Genomic DNA, 20296 nt, shown 5'->3' with positions numbered 1-20296 from the left:
TGGTTAAACGGGGACGAAGAGATATTCCAGATGGATTCTGGGTAAATGTGTTTACACCTCAACCACCAAGCAAACCTAAATTACACAGTGGAATACATCTCCCAGAATCCACCTCGCTTCATACGTGTTTGAGTAGAGCTGCAACCTCTCGTGCTCTCGTTGTGTTGCTAATGTTAAGTCTTTTAATAATATAACTTTTTGACCCGATAAAGACCGTTAACAATTATCATATTTTATGGTGAGGAATGCCGACATTTTGGGGAGTGGACACTTGGTTAGCAAGCAAGGATAAGTATGTTATTATCGATTAAAAGAATGTATTAATAGCTTGGTTGTACTGTAACGAACTGGTATGTGTTATCATGTGTTGACTAGGAAAGGTGTCAATATCGCCTTTTTTATTACGTTGCAATGTTGACAACTGATAACTGGGGTTCAAGTATTACATATTGCTAAAAACTAGCTATGCTAAATGTAGATATTAGTCCCAGACAGCACAGTTCATCCAGATATCAACTTATCGCTATTTTAATAAATAGCTAGGAAGTGGACTCTCCTGGTCTGGAAGGGGATCTGGTGAATTTATTCCAGGTTTCATTTCCTCATGGCAAAGGAACAATGCACAACACAATGGAACAAAACAGGGGACACTTCAACACTACGAAACAGGAAAATATTTCCCACGTCAGAAGAGACTCTCCAAGCCCCATCTACTTCATTGTCAAAAGACAAACTCAGTCAGACAGCTGGACATTCTTCAGAAGATGACACCCAGTCTTCAAATGGTGCTCAGTTTTCCTCCAGAGGAAATCCCAGTAAGGATCCTCCAAGCAGGGTGCTGCTGATGTTGTTGGTGGGGCTGTCTTTCTCCACACGCCTCTACAAGATAACAGAGCCCCCTCATGTATGGTAAGTTAAAGTCATGCATGAACAAAGATATTGTTAGATCATAGTTTTCAAAACAATGACTCGTTTTGGTGTTTCAGCTGGGATGAGACACACTTTGGAAAGATGGGAAGCTACTACATCAACAGGACCTTCTTTTTTGACGTCCATCCTCCTCTTGGAAAAGTGAGATCAAATCTTATCAGTTTTGTGTAGCTGGAAAACGTCTTTATTTTAAGTATTGATCTCCATTAATGTGTTGCAGATGCTGATCGGTCTTGCTGGCTACATGACCGGTTATGATGGCACCTTTCCTTTCATTAAGCCGGGAGATAAATATGAACACCACAACTACTGGGGGATGAGAGGGGTATGTTGCTTTCCACTCAAGAAAACCTGCTTTTGTCTTATTGATTAACAAGGAACTAAAATGTATATCTATATTTGTGTGCCAACTTTAGGGGGACAAGCCATTAAGGCTGATAATTGGTTTGCTCTCCCCCTTGCTTTACAGTTTTGTGCCGTGCTGGGCTCCTGTCTCCCAATCTTTGCCTACCTCATAGTGCTGGATCTGTCTCAGTCTCAAACTGCTGCCCTCATCACTGCCACCCTGCTCATATTTGGTGAGTAATCAACTTCTTTAAAAGGTTTGCACAAATTCAAAACATATAAAACTTGCAATTGACTTATTACTATTCCTTCAAATATCCTTGTTATTCCTTAATATATATAAAAACAGCATGTACATCTGAATGGAACTTGCAGATACACATTTTGGGAGTCGAGAAACAACTCAAAAGTGACTTCTAAGTCATTTTTCTTTATTTCCCGATTATTTTCATTTTATTTATTGTCTAACTAAGCAGTTATTTTTGACACATGAAGAGTATGTTGTACCTAAATATCATATATTTAATTTTCAAATCCTGCTACTGTAATAAGGAGAATGTTAATTTACTCTGTTCTACAGACACTGGCTCTATCACCATCTCCCAGTACATCCTGTTAGACCCTATACTCTTGTTCTTCATCATGGCAGCAGTGCTGAGCATGGTCAAGTTCAACCAGCAGAGATACAGGTAGGAAACCACTCAGACCTTTCTTTTCTGTCTAGTCTCATGCAATGCAGTGGTGAATTCCATTTCAGTCGTCCATTAATCAGTTATTTGGCACAGAATAAAAACAACAATGATTCCACTCTCTTTCAGGTACAAATGCAATGCATGGATTACTTTTTTAACCTATATCCAATTAATTTGAATTCAAAACTTCAGATTTTCTTTGTACGAAAATAGGAACAGCCGCTTTTGGATTCTGCGTGTGTTTTGGTAAAAAATGTTCTTTATTCCGGAGATTGTCTTTACAAAATGGATACAATACAATAACTACTAAAGCAACCCATAGTCAAATTTAGTTTGAGTTGAAGTAGTTTTTGATGGTCAATGAATTTGCGTTGGTATAAAATAGAAAGTAAGAGAAAATACATTTGAAAATGAGAGAGGACAAAAGTACAATAATCAAGAAACATTTACAAATATTAGAGAAAAAACTAAAATTAAAATACTGTAAGTTAAAATGTGGCCAAAATAACTGATGCAGATTTAAGAAGTTGTCATTTGTGCAGAAATGTGCAAAATTCTAAAACGTAATATGCAAAGGTTCACAGTAAGAAGTCTGCTTACATATATGAGATATATCTTAAAACAGTATAGTAATGTTTCCTGGTGTTTTCCATGTTCCTAACAGTAAACAGATTTTTTTTCCTGCTTGCTTGCTGTTGTTCATAGGCCCTTTACTGCCTCCTGGTGGCTGTGGCTGGTACTGACTGGTGTAAACCTTGCTGGGGCATTAGGGGTGAAGTTTGTGGGTCTGTTTGTAATTCTGTTGGTGGGACTGAACACGGTCTCGGACCTCTGGAGAATTTTGGGAGACCTGAGCCTCTCACTGGTAAATAGCAGCATATTCTGAATGGATCTGTTACAGATATTGTTGATAGCAGTACCAGAGGTTTGACTGATTTTTTACTTTCCGGCTCCAGGTGGAAATTGCGAAACACTTCCTGGCTCGGGTTGTTGGTCTCATCCTGCTTCCACTCTTCCTCTACGTTACAATATTTGCAATCCACTTTGTTGTGTTGAACAAAAGGTGCGTCTGAGTTCTTAAACCATTGATACAGATTGATATTACTGCTCACCTCACACTCAATAGTGCTCAGTATCTACGCTGTTGAGGTGATCATGATTTTGTTTTCTGTCACCAGTGGACCTGGGGATGGTTTCTTCAGTTCAGCCTTTCAGTCCAGACTGATCGGGAACAATTTACACAACGCATCCATGCCTGAGTGTGAGTCCTAAACACACCTGTAAATAAAAACGCATCATGCTGCTGCTTTGTTTACTAAAACACTAAATAGTAGAGGAACTGAGGGGGAAAAGAAATGTAGGCATTCCCTTAGTATTGATAACAGACAGACGATGTGTGTGCTTACATTTAGCTGTGTTCATAAAAGCCACTATTTTTTATGCTCAGTCCTTTTGTTGATGGCTCCTCCCTGCTTCAGAACTAATGATTCATTCAAATATGTTTGTTTTCTTTTGTTTTGTAACAATGTTGACGTTGTTCTTCTTAAATAGACCTGGCATTTGGCTCCACCATCACAATTAAAAACCTCCGGATTGCTGGAGGCTATCTGCACTCTCATTGGCACTTATACCCAGAGGGAGTGGGAGCGAAGCAGCAGCAGGTCAGGCTGCAGTGTGAAGCATTATTCAAAATAATTAGATTCGCTTTTTTTCTTTATACTTATATTTTCTCTGCCATGTCCTTACAGGTGACAGCCTACCTCCATAAAGACTACAACAACTTGTGGCTCGTTCAAAGACCGGATGAAAGTGAATGTGAGCACATGGGGTTGAATCACTGATACCAATAGCATCATTTAAGCCATAAGAAAGCAGTGTGTAAGCGTCTTGTTGTTTGTCTCTATGAAGCTCAATCTGGGACACCTGATCTGGTTCGTCATGGAGACGTCATTCGACTCGAGCACAAAGAGTACGTACAATGACTCCACAGAGCAGCAAAAAGAAACCCTGTTGTTAATTGTCCCTCGATTTTAAACCCAATGTCATTCTAATCCAAATAATGTACCTGTTTTTGCAGAACAACCCGTAACCTTCACACTCACCTCCATGAGGCCCCTCTGACCAAGAAACACTTCCAGGTTACAGGATATGGCATTGTAAGTACACCCATAACATAAAGCTGTTATAAAAAACATGACTTTTTCTTTACAGTTGATGGATGACATGTTAGATGTAGAGTCACTTTTATTGGAGGCCAAACTGTTAATTGCCTTATTGCTCATTTATAACAAAGTATAGTCTGATTGCATGCCATTATTATTATATATGTATGTCCTCGAGTCTTAAAACACATCTCCATCTTTTGGGCTCTTTTTAGAATGGCACGGGTGACAAAAACGACCTGTGGCAGGTGGAGGTGTGTGGAGGCCATAAGGGGGACCTGGTGAAGGTGCTGCGTAGCAAAGTGCGCTTCCTGCACCGGGCTACCGGCTGTGTGCTTTACTCCTCTGGAAAAACTCTCCCCAAGTGGTAAAAAAAAAGTTTAAACTGCTCCTCTTTTTTCTATTCAAGATACATCATGTGTATGGACAGTCAAAGCTCACGTTTGTTTGTGTTCAGGGGCTGGGAACAGGTGGAGGTGACGTGCAGTCCCTACTTAAAGGAAACTCCCAGCTCTCAGTGGAACATTGAAGATCATATCAACCCCAGATGTAAGACAAACATAGTCTATGATCTTGTCTCCCCTTCATGATGTTTAACACTAACCAATGTATTCCTTTTCCTCAGTGCCCAACATTAGTTTGTCAGTGCTGAAGCCCCATTTTCTGGAGATCTTACTGGAGTCCCACATTGTGATGATTAGAGTAAGAAACAGTGACATAAGGTGTTAATCTGTGCGCTACGACTTTAATCAGAGACACTTTATTGACATTAAATGTGTCTTTTTAGGGTAACAGTGGCCTGAAACCCAAAGACAATGAGATGAATTCAAAACCCTGGCATTGGCCAATCAACTATCAGGTGCGATGAATAATCTACAGTGAAATGTTTATTTTGGAAAACGTTAAAGCTTAATCAAATTCAAAAACAAATGTTCTTGGTTCATTTCTGTAAAGGGTCTGAGGTTTTCTGGAGTGAATGACACAGAGTATCGTGTCTACCTGCTGGGGAACCCTGTAAGAATATGTTAATGTCTCAATTGGTTTCTGTTGTCACTCTTCTCTTATAACATGTTAATACTCTCATGATCTTTTTTTTAGGTGGTTTGGTGGATAAATTTAGCCAGTTTGGGATTGTATCCTATCATGGCGGCAGTGGCAGCTATAGCCCTCAAAAGAGGTTTCTCATTGGGCCAAAAAAGAATAGGTATGATTATGGCCAGAAGTACTTACTGATCGTGGTTGCTGAACATTAAAAAGCTACTTTATGTTACAAATAATTGTTCTGTTCTCCACTTTGTCTTTCAGAGCACTCTCATGTGCTCATGAGAAAAGGAGGACTGATGCTCCTCGGTTGGTTGCTGCACTACGCACCTTTCTATATGATGGGCCGCGTCCTCTACTACCACCATTACTTCCCTGCAATGCTCTTCAGCAGCATGCTTACAGGTAGCATTCATACTTTATCTCAGCTTCCTCCATTACATACAATCTGAGGCTTCTTAGGGAGGGAGGAGGGAGAGATGTAAGACCAAAGATAGATACACTTAGACTTGTAGGAAAGAACTGATTACACTTTCAGAGTCAAAGTTTGAGGACTGTGACCACGGAAAACACACTTCTGGCCAAACCTCTAGAATGCATATTTCACACAATGTCCTATAGGATAAACTGATTATCGACACTTTGGACAGACAAAGATTGGGACTTTATGTTTGTACACATATGATTGATTAGTTGTAATCTAATGTCCATAAATCTGCTTGGATATTCAGAATCAGAAATACTTTATTTATCCCAAATTGGGAATTTTTAAAATATTATTGCAAAGGAAACTCCATTTTATTCCAGAACTTTCCTGAGAATCATAAGGTTTATGTCTGAGTTTTGTCCGATGTGTTCCCACACTTCCTGACTTTCTGACTTTCAAAGACCCTTGATTAATGTTGTCATGTCACTGTCATGTTGGCCACAGGGTTAAAAGCATCGTGTTTGTTTTTCACAGGAATTACATTTGACATTCTGTTGAAAAGCAGTGACCTGCTAATTCGCCAGCCTTATTGTGATTGGATGCAGAGACTCGGGCAGATGGTCCTTCTCTTCAGTGTTCTTTACAGGTGAGATGAATGAAGAGAAACTTTACTGGAGTAATTCTGACACTACACCGTCATAATCAGAGTAGCATCAGCCTCTGATGTCAATGCATTTAATGTGGTTTTGTGTGATTAAAGACTGAAAAAAAATATAAACAAAATGCCTTTTGTGATTGAAAAAGATAACAAAGTAATCATATTATTAGCTCCTTTTTCATCAAGAGATAGATGGGAAGATCTATACCAAACACCAGCAAGTGTTTAACTTAGTTTAGCACAAAGCCTAGAAGCTAGCCAGGTTTAAGATTACCTCTTAACTTTTTTTCTTAAGTTTAAGGGCGCTTCTTTGACTTTGTATAAATCCCTTTAATCCACTCTCTTTCTATCAGTTTCTACCTGTTTCATCCGCTCTCCTACGGCATGAAAGGCCCTCTGGCACACGAGCCGGGCAGCGCAATGGCCCACCTGAAGTGGATGGACTCCTGGGAGTTCTAGTCAGTTTTGAAAGAAGAACACAGATATATTTTACTGCAAAACCGGTCTGACTGAGGGATTTACGCTCTTACTTTACATAATGTACTGACTGTATAAACTACGTTAGAATCTCTACCAACTCGTGTATTATTGAGTGTCCGAACATTTCCCAAGTATTAAAGCATGTGATGTGTAAAGAGTGCTTCATGAGAGCGATCTGAATCAGTGCAATATAAATGCTGTTGTGTTGTGAAGTATTTGAGAATACAGATCTAGACAATTATGTTCACCAAGCTGCCTTAACTAACTCCACATCTCATATCTTGGACTTATAGAAATATAATGTGCATACTGTACGTCACAATAATAAGCTCAAGTGCCTGTAAGGAGCTAGTAAAGGAACTGTGCTGCATCTCAGTGTTGGGGAGTTTTATAGAAAACACTGTTGAGTACGTAGTTATAGGCTAACAGAGACTGTATTTTTGTTTGCGTTTGTCGTGATCTTAGTGCACAGTATTTTTTAATTGTATTTAGCAATCAGTGCTGTCAAGTACTGGTTTCTGTTTTTACTTTGTAAAACTACTACTGACTCTGTGTCATATACATTTCAGTATGATAAATAAACTGTGATATTGTTGTAGTCTGTGCTTACTGTTGTTCATATGATCAAAAAGTGTTTACTTAGACCTTTAGCTTAAAACTGCTCCAAATGTGTTAAAACATAATCTCCACACTACTCTACTATTATACTTTAAAATCTCTTGTTAAAAACTGGGTAAGATATTCAGAAATAATGGGTAACAGACATGTAGATTATCACATGATATGCCACAAATTAAAACTATACAAATACATGAAATCATTGCTTTTAACAATCAAAATATACAATTTCAATGGCTCTTTAAAACAACCAAAGAGAGACCTAAAATAAAAATAAGACCAACTGTGAACTGTTTTATCAGTTTGTGTGTTATAATGTATATGTGATGAATGCCATTAAACATTACACCTTGAAATGTAATAACTTTCAAGATGTATACATTTCTGCTGCACTCTAATCCTCTAAAACTCTTACATTATTTATAAATGTAGGATGTATTCCAATAGAAAGTCAATGATAAGTTATTCACTCTTTTAAAACATGAAAATAGGGAACATCTGATTATAAATGATAGATTGTTTGGAGCTGTTTTAACTTGTGCACTTATTCATATAGTCAAAGGGGGCGTTTATTTCTTGAATGTTAATGTATGAACTGACCCCACCCAGCCAAAAACAAGTACATAATGTATTTTAATGTGTCTGGCTTCACCTTGATGCAATAAATCTATGTATTCAGTCTATATCATACAGTCTATGGTCTGTATGCAGTAACACTGCTCTTCCCGGTGGCAGGTTGGAGAAGAACACCGCAACACGTCAACTGTGGGAACGGCTGCTCTGATTGGCTGTCGTTCATCACGTGTTTGTTCTGAAGATGGCGTCTCCAAATGGAGGTAAATTCTAATTCCTTACCCTGCTATGTTGTGTATAAATGTAAATGTGGCTTGTTTAGGGAAATTATATCTCAGCGACTCCTATGCCTACACACAACGACATACCAAGGCGACAGAAAACATACTTGAGTGCTGTATTTTTAATGTTTGGAGATGTTTATTACGTTGGCCAAAGCATTCACTAGCCCAGTCTTGTTGCTGACCAGTGTAGCAGTAGTGTACAGGGACCATCGTTCACACTGACCCACAAAACTGCTTCCAGCTACACACATTACTAATCTCAGAGGCTTACTATACTACTATAAACAGGCTAAATATGTTGTATTTTTAATTTGTGTTACGCCCAAGTGTTTTAATTCTCAATAACGTGATCAGTTATGGGATCGACTTCGATAGTTGGTCGATCTTCTCGCTTTTCTGTTGTTTACAACGCTACATTTGACTTAAACAGTGTTAGTTTTCGTTTACGTTATTACTGTTTACCTTTTTATATCTAATTGACCTCATTATCTTGTTAAGATGCAGTTGTAGTATAACTGTGTTTTTATTTTTCCATGGAGTTGTCCTCCATGTTGATCACTTAATGGTCAGAATGCATTTTACATGACATAACTGATAGTTAATCAAACTATGTTTACCTCCTTAAACTATGTTTCAACATATATTCATATCTGAAAAAAACCCACAATCATTGTAGGCTATGTTATATTGATACATTTTATAATTTACAACAAACTGCACGTTTTCCTCATTAAAGTCACGACTATGTGTTTGAACTTTTATTTTGTGTTGGAGGTTAAGGACAGTACTGTGTCTATTTACAATATTTAGGAATACGCCAGCTATATTAGTTTACTGACAAGTTGACTATACACTGTACTTTTTTTCCTTTACTTCTATTCTTTCTGACACACTTCCTTTAAATTATTGCAATACAATGTATGCATTTTAAACATTTAGAAAAAAGGAAACAAAAAGAGTAAATGTTGTCCTCTGATAGGTGACGATTTTGAGGGCTCTTTGCTGAGTTTTGAGAAGTTGGACAGAGCGTCACCAGACCTGTGGCCAGAGCGCTGTAAGTCTACATTCCCCTTGCTTTCCTGTTATTACTGTCTATGAGATTTGCTTCATGTAGCTATGATCTTAATTATCCTATAATCTCTCACACAGTACCCGGAGTTGCAGAATTTGCTGCATCTTGTAAAAACGTGAGTTAGATTCACTGTGGCTCCTTTTTGATTTACAAACTAGATAATTAAATAGGCTTGACATACTATAATATACTGTGTGGGCCCGGGCTATAAATCTTATTCACTGAGTGTTTTGTTGTGTCTTACATCACAGCCTATCAATAATTCGCCCCCTAAATGGATGGCTGAACTAGAGAGTGAGGACATTGAAATGTTGAAAGGTAATGTACAAATTGTTGGGTTTTTTTGTGAGAATTTAAATTGTTTTTTGAACAGGAAGAAAGTAGACAAAAAATGCATAATCCTATCAAATGGGATCGCATTTTTCTGAAACTAGTTGCACGTAGACTTTTGATTATGGCTCCTGTTATCCTTCTGTAGAGCTGGGTAGTTTGACCACAGCCAACCTGATGGAGAAGGTCAAAGGACTTCAGAACCTCGCTTACCAGCTGGGCCTAGAGGAGTGTAAGTACCTAACAACACACCTTAAGTTAAAAACGTTCATATATAAATGTTTTGTTCCATTTTCACGTGAATACAATTTAAGTGAAAAGTGTGGAATTGGACAAAAAAACAACTGCAAGTTAGTGCACCTTACCACTAGATGGTGCTCATAGCCTGTCCTGATTGGGATTTCTCAGCCTCCATATGTGCTTTCACTTTCCCAAAACAGTCTGACTCCACATAGGCTCATCTGTTTTTACAGAAAAAGACATAATGGATCTAAATTGGAACTGGCCATTTCAATTCTATGTCTATGAAATGGAGAGGTGAGATTGAATTGAGACCTTTTATAAAGATGTATTTAGGTCAATCTTGTCAAAGTGGGAAAGGGAAGAAAACAGGGGCATGCCCACAAGAGCCCGCACAACAAGTGCTAAAGCATTTGATTGATGCAAAATCTAGTGTTTAATCCATTCTCCACTGCCTCCATTGTCATAATCCATGTGGATTAGAGAGCTAAGTGCTCTACGAGAAAAATGGGAATTTCTAGTGAAAAAGCAATGAAGAATTGTGATATAGCCTTCCCTCCTAATGGAAAGATATAAATAAATGTAAATGTATTTTTCCCCCTGGGTCATTTACATTCATCTAACATGCATAGTCAAGGCCAAAATGATGTGATGTAGATAGTAAGGTTGTTTACATCTTGCACATTTCACTGCTTTGTAAAACTCCATAAAGACAGCGTATACTAATGAATAAAGTTGTGAGGAACATCATTTGGAAAGGCTTTGAAATTTGAGAGATGCGTAAAGGGAAAACATCATCAAATCTGTAGGCAAGGGAGCTGACTCCTCAGTGATTGAACTGTGATCTACAATGGTATATGCACAAAAATCCAAATGAACAGACCACAGGAGGCCTGGATAAGAGTAACAACATGATATCAGGCCATAGATTGTGTAGCATGTGTTGTATTTGCATAGACCATAAGTTGCAAATTCATTTAGTTGTAAAAGTGTCTAATCTCCCACACTAACCCGCAGAAGCATGTAATCTGGCTGGTATGAAGACGTTAGCTGTCACAGGTGCAGGCCTGCAGGCTTTGCAATCATGTCATGTTCCTCGCGATGACGGCACACAATGATGGTTATTATGGGTGTCGGAGCAGCCCTGTAATGGGTGCCTGTTTAATGCTCTCTGGTTTAATTTTCTCCTTTTCCTGGCTGTCAGGGGAGGCCTTGTAAATCTCAGCTACTTTTTCATCATGTTTGTGCACTCTTCAGTACCCGTAAACGAGACTCCTCAGACCCAGAGTGAGGGCAGGGGGACAGGATTTACTGCCCCTCCCCCTTCAACATGTGGACCATTAAAGAGGAAGCTGGTTAATGGGCACAGCACAATCAAGCAGTGAAACTCCCCTACTGCAGTTAGAAAAGAGGAGCGGGACCAAACATTATTCCAAGGACGCCATTTCCCCTGAGCCTCAAACACAACAACACAGTGCTAGTTTCTGCCATTTCTTGCGAATTTGGCACCGTTTACAAACTGTTGTACATGCATGTTTGTACATAAGTATTAACATGGAAGTGACGGGGGATGTAACACTCCCTTAATCCCCCCCTACCCCCTCCTCCACCAGCACCCCCAATGATGTCTGAGTGACGCTTGCCCGCTCTAGTCCCAGAGGGGTTTGACGCGTGCCGCTTCCTCAGGCCACAGCTGCTACTCTAGCCCGTGATGAATGCTCCTGTCGTGGGCTGCTGAGCGCGGGCATCAAGCCCTGAGTCTCTGGGGAGAGCTGAGGACTCTGATAAGTGCTGTTATTGGAGGTAATTGAAAGCTGAGTGTTCCTTTGGGACGTGCTGGAGGGCCTGTGCTGCCGCGCACCACACCGCTGGAGATGGTGCTCTATCACACTTGTGGGCTCAAAGCTACCGACTACCGTTTAACTCTTCTCCGTTTAGGATGTGCTGTTGATTAGAAAATGCTTCTAGGGTAGCCTTTGCTCGTTAACACATTTAAACCAATCGCAGAAAATGACAAAGAAGTGGACAGTACAGTACTTGTAGGACTGAGTCACATTTTTGAGTGATCAACTCATTTTTTTTTTATGTTGCTTTTAGGAGATGCCTCCACATAGGCTAGTGTATTGGCCAGCTCCCAAAACTAAATCTAATTTATGAAATCTTCAATTAACTTTGGATCTTCTTAGTTTTCTTCATCCAAATATGAAAAGTCAAACACATTAGAAAAAAACAATCACTATACAAGTAAGTTTTAAACTTGTGATGTCATCAAGTCCCAAACAAAGAACTGAGTGATTTTGTGGAACCAAGTATTTTTTTGTTTATACCCAAATGAGCTTTCGTTCTGTTGTAGTTTTCTCATTTCTGTATCTTGAGATGTTCCCATATACTTGGAACACTCTCCCATCAGTGTACTCTACCTCACCTTTGCCAGTTAATTGTCTATGGAGCAGTACCAGGCTTAATACTTGATGATATCACACATTTGAGTTGTACAATCCACTCTTGTTCCCGAATCTGGGAGAGAGTCCATTTTTAATGATATTTTTGGCCCCAATTAGACCAAAGAAAAAGCATGAATGATTTTTTGAAAATGGCCTTAGTTCCAATTTATAATTTTAGGAAATGAAATAGTGATCTGACAATACAACAGCGATCAAAACTCTGATGTCTCGGTTAAACACCGTCCCACAGTGTGCTCTGTAGGACCACCTGTTGTAGCTCTCCAGAGCACCTCTCCTCTGGTGATGACACATGGCGTAGACCCACCCTGACCCCTGTTGCACCTCCCTGTGTGAAGGTGAGACTGAAGGTCGCCCTGCCCTGACAGCTCCTAATGGCCCCGCGTTCACCATCACCTCCTCCTCCTCACCCTCAGGATCAATCTCCGGCCTATTAGAAGCATGCCGCTGCTGAATATGATTGCATTCACAGGGCCCCACCGGTGCTAATATGCCTCCATCAATCCATCAGGCGGGCTGACCGCGGGGCGGGCCGTTATGAAGTGCCTGAGCTGACAGCCGCTGAATGAGAAACAGGGGATGCCTCCTCGCCATCTCTTGCCTTCCTCCTCACCTCTACTACTCCTCTGTGCTCGTCTTTTAACTCTCTCCTGTGTCTCTTTGGGGCTCAATGAATGGCAGCATTGTGAGTGGAGGAAAAGTGAAATAAGCCTCAAGGGTGGTTGAGTTTTTGAAGCTCTGGTTTTTATCATCTTAATGTGTAGTAACCTCGAGACTGGTGTGGCCAGTATTCTCAAATTGGCTCTCATAGTTATATCTGTTCAAATGATTGGGCATGCTGACTCAGAAAGAAGCCGCTGCTATAGTGATGACCCATGGTTGGAAAATCTTTCCAATCCACACACATTTTACAACAGGCTGACACGAGTAGCAGGTTGCAGCTGTATCTGATAGAGCCCGTCCATATCTCAGACAGGATCAGTGTTGGAGCTGTGTGGAGGCGTAGGCAGACACACACACACATACACACAGAACACTCCTCAGTTCTGCCTGCCTGCCGCCTCCATGAGCAGATCGGAAATGACACCTCATTTCCATAAAGGCATTAGGAATTCATTGGATTTTCTTTCCCAGCTAATCATAGCGCGGGTGTAAAACCTTTTAGGCTTTTTAATGAATGATTTTTGACTGATTGCCTATTAATAAGGACACCTCTTGAACAGGCGTAGGCTGGGGCAGGGGTTGGGAGGTGCAGATGTGTTTGTTTTGGTGTGCGAATGTGTGTGGGTGTGTGTCAGCCAGGCGAAAACGTATCGGAGGGGGGGGGGGCTCTCGGTTGGGACATAAAGAGGAACCAGTGGCTCCCCTGGGAAATCACAGCTCGTGTCTGCATCTTAAATATCCCTGTGAAGTATCAATAAGTGGGTAATTGAATTTTGAACACAAACATGAGCGTCAGGTGTATGTGTTGCATGGCGGGAGGGGGGGCGTTGGCGGTATGTGTGTGCCTCCGAGTGTTTCTTCGCCTGTGTGTTGGTGTGTGTCATCTCCTCTGTGTCTCCCTCGTCCCCCCCGGGGAGGACGGCGGTGAAAGAGGATGTTAAATCCATTAAATAAAGCTTACAGGCCGTAATAGCTGAGCAGAACTCGGAGACAGGCAGAGGGGGTCAGATAAGTCCTCTTAACTCTTAATGAAAGTGAATTGGGGCAGTCAGGGCGGGGGTCCACGACTCCAGTTAACCCAGGTGGTCATCTGTCTTTGGAGCTAACAGGGGTCTAGAGGCTCACCGGGAGCGTGCCATGGGGTGGGGGTGTGGGGGGCCTGCGGGGGGGGGGGAGCGATGATTACTCTCATTTAATACACAGGGGACGGGTGGTGGGGGCTGGAAGTGGGCCGTGACTATGACACCCAGATCACTCACCGTAAACGAGGGGAAAGTAAGATGTTACACCGGCATGCATTTACATCTGAGCCACCGGGGACTCGCCCGATGAAACAGAAAATGACGGACATATTTCGGTTACACCGCAAAATGTTTGTGGTTTATTCGTGGCTGTATGTAAAACCAGATACAAATCTCTATCGTACATCTTTTTCTGCTTATTGTTTCTATTTCGCCATTCACACGAGGCCTATTTTATTTATCAACCCAGAATTAATTTGCTAAAAAGGCGTAATTGTCACGTATATTTTTTATGTAGAGTCAATGAAATTACAAGAAATATCTCAATATATGTTGTTATCCAAATATGGAATGACTTTTGGGTCCTTTAGGATACCTTGTTGATTTATTATTTGCTAAAAGGGCAACATTTTAAATAGCCTCAGGGCATATTTAGCTGTTTGCAGATATAGGTTAATCTCCATTGTTTCAATGTGCCTCTGCAGCATTAACCAGGGTCAAATCTGCAGCCGGAGGATTACTAGTCTGATGTTGGAGCTGCAGATATAGGAGCCTTCAGCACGCTCTTCTTTTATCTGCTCTCAGACGTCCTCATTCTGAGTATAACCTAAGCTCTGTTTGTTTGCATAATGCTTCTATTTATGGATATAAATGATGTCATACCTTTTTTAGATAACAATGGACGGCAATGTAGACATATGTGGAGTTATTATATACTGTATAATGTGGCTGGGTTTGCTAAAGTATCACAGTATACGGCGATGGAATCTCAGACCAGATCCAGACCAGTGCTGAATGATAATTAGATAGCAACAAATCAACAGGGCCAGGAGATGGCCCTCACAATCCATAAGGTGTCATTTAGTATGGATGGCAGTGGAAACAAGATGCTGATTAACTTAGTGCAAAATTAGTAATTGACCTTTCTAATCAACTAAACAAATCTCTAAGTCCCACTAATCAGTATTGATCTTCCCTGTTGTATGACAAAGCCTGTGTCTGAGTGTGTGTGTGTGTGTGTGTGTGTGTGTGTGTGTGTGTGTGTGTGTGTGTGTGTGTGTGTGTGTGTGTGTGTGTGTGTGTGTGTGTGTGTGTGTGTGTGTGTGTGTGTGTGTGTGTGTGTGTGTGTGTGTGTGTGTGTGTGTGTGTGTGTGTGTGTGTGTGTGGGCAGGTGTTTTTCAGTATTTACCTTGATCTGCTGATGTACATTTTAGAAATAAATCACTATCAGTTATAGAATGAATTATTTAGAGATTATATATTTAATAAAATAACATGTAGAACAAGTTAGTGCAGTAAAGTTTCACACCATCGAAATCAACCTTCTATTGGTATGTTTTTATCAACAAATGCACGAGACAAGTCTATTTTGACATTTTTGCTACCTGTTAGCGTCCAAGACAAATTGACACGTTACAGTTGTTCATAATTAAAACAATGATGGCCCAATGCCATTTAGCTGCTTCAGTTTCAGAGCAATGGTATAGCGTACGTTCTTATACGTCAATGAAACGTAGCTATAAATAAATAACGGATAATCCGTAACAATAACCCAGACGATCAGCAAAATAAGGTTCATGAATGCATCGTACGTTAAGGTCATGTCAGGTGACATTCAACCATTTCAGAAAGGGGTGCAATGGGTGTCAGTCCAACCCCCGGTAAACAAATACTAGGAAAGTGTGATAAAAATAAGGCATTAAGGTTTCTTTCATACATTTATTTGAGAAGATTCCATTTTGTCAAGGCTCCACACATATCTTCTTTTTTCATCCATCAACATTTTTCGTGTCTTCAGAGGAGATTTAAGTTGCGTGCTTAATGTAAGTCATGATTTATTCATAAAATCCTTTTCCTCTGCACTATGTCGGTTTAGCTTTTGTCCACACACAAACTTTCCACCTCAGTCAAACGTTGTAGCTTTTTTTGTGTCCCATATTTCGAGGTATTCTGATGCATATATTGAAAAAGTAAATGGTTAGTGTTATGACTACCACACATTATTTTCTTACAGTGACCTGAAGAAGTTCTACTGTAGCTCGATCGGAGGTCTCACTGTATGCTTTTAGCTGGAGTTCATCTAGCCTGCATTATTTCATATTCTGTAATAACCTGATGAACACCTTCCCCCATATTTCCCTTTCATAAAAAGAGGGGCGCACATCATAACTCCAGCACTGATTTATGTTTAATGGGGTCTTTAACGTGATGGTTTCAGTAATATTTCTGTCTGAGCCGTGGGAGGCTGAACTGAACTGTAATTAATAAAGAGGCTCAGCGGGGCGAGGGGTCTCGGGAGGAGTGGCAGAGCCATCCTGATCCGTTTTACAGTTTGGGCTCATCAGGAGATGGGGAAAGTGATCAAAAGAGAGATAGAGGGAAGCATGATACCTTTAAAATCTAAAATACCCTTTACCCTTCCTTGGGTAACTCCTCCTAATAAGGTACTGACATCAGAGCACTTGCGGCATGAGGGTCACCCCGAAGTAATTGCTTTCCCTCGCCTGATTTTGATGGCTGTATTTCAATCTAAAGCACCCTATGTATATCCGGGGTCCCCTGATGACTTTGTTTAGGGTGATTTGAAGAGACAGCAAAGTGCAGAATGAATCCATCCCATTCCAATTAGCATCATCTTTAACCTAATGAGGGACACCTCAAGGTGACGTGGCCCCCACTCCCAGATGCACCATTATCATTCCACACTGGGCAACTCATCTAAATTACTAACTGGCCCGACTTTTTCATTAGCCGCTGTGGGCGGGGGAGGCGGAGGGGGGGGTTTCAAACAGGGCGACAGCAGCCAGCTGAGATTGTGATCATATTCTTCTTGTAGGCGTCCAGACGGTTGGTATCGGTCCTCTCTCCGCTGCTCTGTTGTCTTGTATTTGTTCGATGTGCGAGGTTAGTTAGAAACTGATCGGAGTCGCTGATCATCTTTGCAGCTCATAAAAACTGTAGCGCAGCCGGGACCTATTCTTATCCTGAACAAAGATGGATTACTGTACCTGGATGGTGCATCTCTAAGGTTTCTAATGATGCTGCAGGGAGGTCTGAAAGCCTCAGCCGTTATAGCTCTCCCTGTAAAGGAGATGGGGTCTCCAGGAAATGAGTTTCTCATGATGTAAATGTGTGGGCTTTCTAACACTCCCAGTGAAGACCAGTTTCCTAAAGAGCCTTCAGCAGAGCGACATGTGTCACGTATCTTACATTGCTGTAGTTTACTGAATCCCTCCCGAACTATCTGCTGTGTAGAGCCATTACTCATGCATTGGATTTTGCATCACTAATCTCACAGGGACTTTACAGGCTGGGAAATATAATACCCTATATACTATAATATCAATTATGCAGGTAAGATGTTGTTATAGTTATTGGTACATTCATTTACAGAGGTTAGTAAAATTGCCTTTTTGGAGAAAAACTATATCTGCATTTTTACTTCAAATATAATGCATATCTAGCATCATGTCAAGTTAGAACAGTGTCAAATATATCTCCAAACGCAACCATCAGAACACTAGAAGGAAGGAAGTACGGAAACAGCTATAAGGACAGGTATATCCTGAGTGTTTGGCTCCCAATTGGTTCCACTTTGGAGTTGTCTCCTTTTAAAACAAATAATCATATCTATACAGCTTCAAAGTCATTTGACTACAAATACTGTATTTATCCACCGGAGGGTTTGCTGTTCTCAAATTGTTTAATTTTAACATTTTTTATTTATTTGAAGGAATACAATATCTAATCTAAAATGGAAAAATAAATTAAGCAGCAACAATAAGAGAAAAGTTTAAAAATAGATGGTATTGTGTAGCATGATGTTTTACATTATTTCCTAACGTGGCCGCTCAAAATGTGTTTCCCATTGGCTTTAGAAACAACTAGTGTTCATTTTAATAACCACAGAAACTACTTTTAGTCTTGTTATGCTTATATGATTATTGTTCTTTTGCCATACAGCTATCTTATTGTTATCTGCGAGTCATTTCTCTCTCATTTTAAACACGGTCGTATTCCATGTTCACAAGTGGAGGTTAATAGAGACATTTTGCCTCTATCCGGACTCCTCCTGCATACACACGAACACACACTTTCATGCATGCGTAGGTCTGAGTACTTGTGCCTCACTACATTGAAACAGCGGTAAAGCAAATCATAAGACTCTTTGGTGGCTACACTTCCATCTTATCTTGTTTTCCATGTGCTGAATGAACAGATGTTTGTATAAATTACCTCGCGGTGTGACACTGTAGATATTAAATACATGCTTTGCATTTTTAAACAACAGTGGTGAGAGCTGCAGGCAAATGGTGTGGAAGACTGAATGATTCAACCAACTTATGAAGGATTGCTGGGAGGGTGTGAAGCAAGCTAGAGACTCTTACAAGCATAATAAATGAAAAATGAATGTATTAACCTGAACACTGTTTTATTTTTAATATGTGATGTGACTTCTTGTTTTCAGCCCGAGAAATGACCAGGGGGAAGTTCCTGAACATATTGGAGCGGCCCAAGAAGTGACGTTTTCTTTTTGTTTTTTACAAGCAACAAGAAATGTGGGGACTGAAAGGTGAATTTGTTCTATACATTAAATCAGTTTGCTCTGAACATGTTTAGTACGCTTTTCAAAAACCTTTAATTGAAGCAGAAATGCTCCCTCGAGGCTGAGGTCTCTTCCTGCGGTCCTCCTTGATAGATGCCTTTACATCCACAGGAATTCAAAATGATGTGCTACCTCTTTCTGAGTTTCTGTCCCTTGTAGGCATGCCTTTGTCACATGTTCCCTATTTATTTTTACTTCTATTTTAAACATGATTTACATTTTTTTTGCAATTTCTGAAGTTGTATAATAAAGTTTTAAAATGGAAAAACGATTGCTTTTTATCTGATGTCCCATTGAGTGATATTGAGTGCAGACAAAGCAGATAACTTTTGTGCCGTTTTTTGTCCAACTTTTAATTAGGGCAGTAACTTGACGTACAGAGTGCAGCGCCTCTCGGCTGCAGACATGTAAGCAGCTCCGACGTGAGAGTGCTTTCCCGGCTACTGGGGCATGTTTTCCATTTAATGAGCATTGGAAGCAGGGTCCCCTACACAAAACATTGCGTAAAAATAATATTGCTCATTGTCATCGCCTTTAATGAGAGCTGACATAATTACTAAGACCATTTCTTTTCTAATTAGCACACTTCAGTGTTGTCGGAGCTAGCAGCCGGGCAAAGAGGGAATCAGACAGGCATGCCGAGGGAGAAACAAAAAGAAGTCCATCCGCCATAATTAGGTGAGACAATGCCTCGGACTGTTCTCGGCTGGAGATGTCGCAGGGTTTCTGGCCGCTCACTCCCAACAAGTTGCACTTCTCCCCGGGCCACTAATAAGCCCCTAATCTCCTTTCCGATTCACACGGACAGAGGCCGCCAATTCCTCAGTAGCTTCACCCCCTGCCTCTCACGCGGACCCTGGCTCACCCCTTCTTAGAAAAAAACATCACTGGTTCAGTCCTGCACGTTTCAGAGAGTGGCTCGTTCAGTGTGCTGCTGGAGCATGATGGGACAGGCAGAGATGACTTTGTGGAGCCTTATCGCACCATGGCCAGAAAGTACTTTTTGTTTTGGCTGTGTCCTATTACTAATACTTGTAGTATTATTTTTGTATATAAGAGAAAATAGAAGATCCAAATACAGATACCTAATTATATCAATAACCTGTAACTGCAAAATTGTTTACAAACTGAGCCATCCAAAGAAACTATATAATATAACTCTTTCTGCTGCCTTTAAGGGCTTGAATAAATATATACATTTTCATATTGGACATGGACAATTATTATATGATAACGAATTTAAGGCAACATTTCAGTGTTTATTAGTGGAATAGTGGCTTTATTAAGGGTTCATAAAGCCCTCACTTATAGGCTTTGTATATCAAAAACAAGCCATTTATAGGTTATTCTCCTCCAGACACCTACAGTAGCCTACTGTTGTAGGGCATGTGAAGCAAAAGTTATTTTCAACTAGATTTTACCTCAAAACTTTATTCAGCTAGAAAGGCTAATCAACATCAAACCTGGCAACC

The 20296-nt window shown here is 40.4% G+C and overlaps 2 protein-coding genes across 2 annotated transcripts; both read left to right on the top strand.

The window, feature by feature from the left end:
• The first annotated feature begins 101 nt into the window (after positions 1-101).
• On the top strand, positions 102-7333 carry pomt2 (protein-O-mannosyltransferase 2). The gene is made up of 21 exons (XM_063909715.1): positions 102-909; positions 987-1071; positions 1151-1255; positions 1400-1508; positions 1856-1964; positions 2673-2832; positions 2924-3030; positions 3146-3228; positions 3519-3628; positions 3716-3782; positions 3876-3936; positions 4045-4123; positions 4345-4496; positions 4587-4678; positions 4755-4831; positions 4917-4988; positions 5084-5143; positions 5228-5333; positions 5435-5575; positions 6132-6243; positions 6609-7333. Exons 1-21 carry the CDS (start codon positions 605-607, stop codon positions 6712-6714), a joined length of 2298 nt encoding a protein of 765 aa, XP_063765785.1. The 5' UTR covers positions 102-604; the 3' UTR covers positions 6715-7333.
• A 705-nt stretch (positions 7334-8038) lies between these two features.
• lin52 (lin-52 DREAM MuvB core complex component) lies at positions 8039-19057 on the top strand. The gene is made up of 6 exons (XM_063909089.1): positions 8039-8189; positions 9190-9264; positions 9360-9397; positions 9534-9600; positions 9761-9844; positions 18687-19057. Exons 1-6 carry the CDS (start codon positions 8171-8173, stop codon positions 18740-18742), a joined length of 339 nt encoding a protein of 112 aa, XP_063765159.1. The 5' UTR covers positions 8039-8170; the 3' UTR covers positions 18743-19057.
• Positions 19058-20296: the final 1239 nt, after the last annotated feature.

This window comes from Eleginops maclovinus, chromosome 19 (assembly GCF_036324505.1).
Source record: "Eleginops maclovinus isolate JMC-PN-2008 ecotype Puerto Natales chromosome 19, JC_Emac_rtc_rv5, whole genome shotgun sequence".
Lineage (NCBI taxonomy): Eukaryota > Metazoa > Chordata > Actinopteri > Perciformes > Eleginopidae > Eleginops > Eleginops maclovinus.
This window is presented reverse-complemented; position numbering and strand designations above follow the sequence as displayed.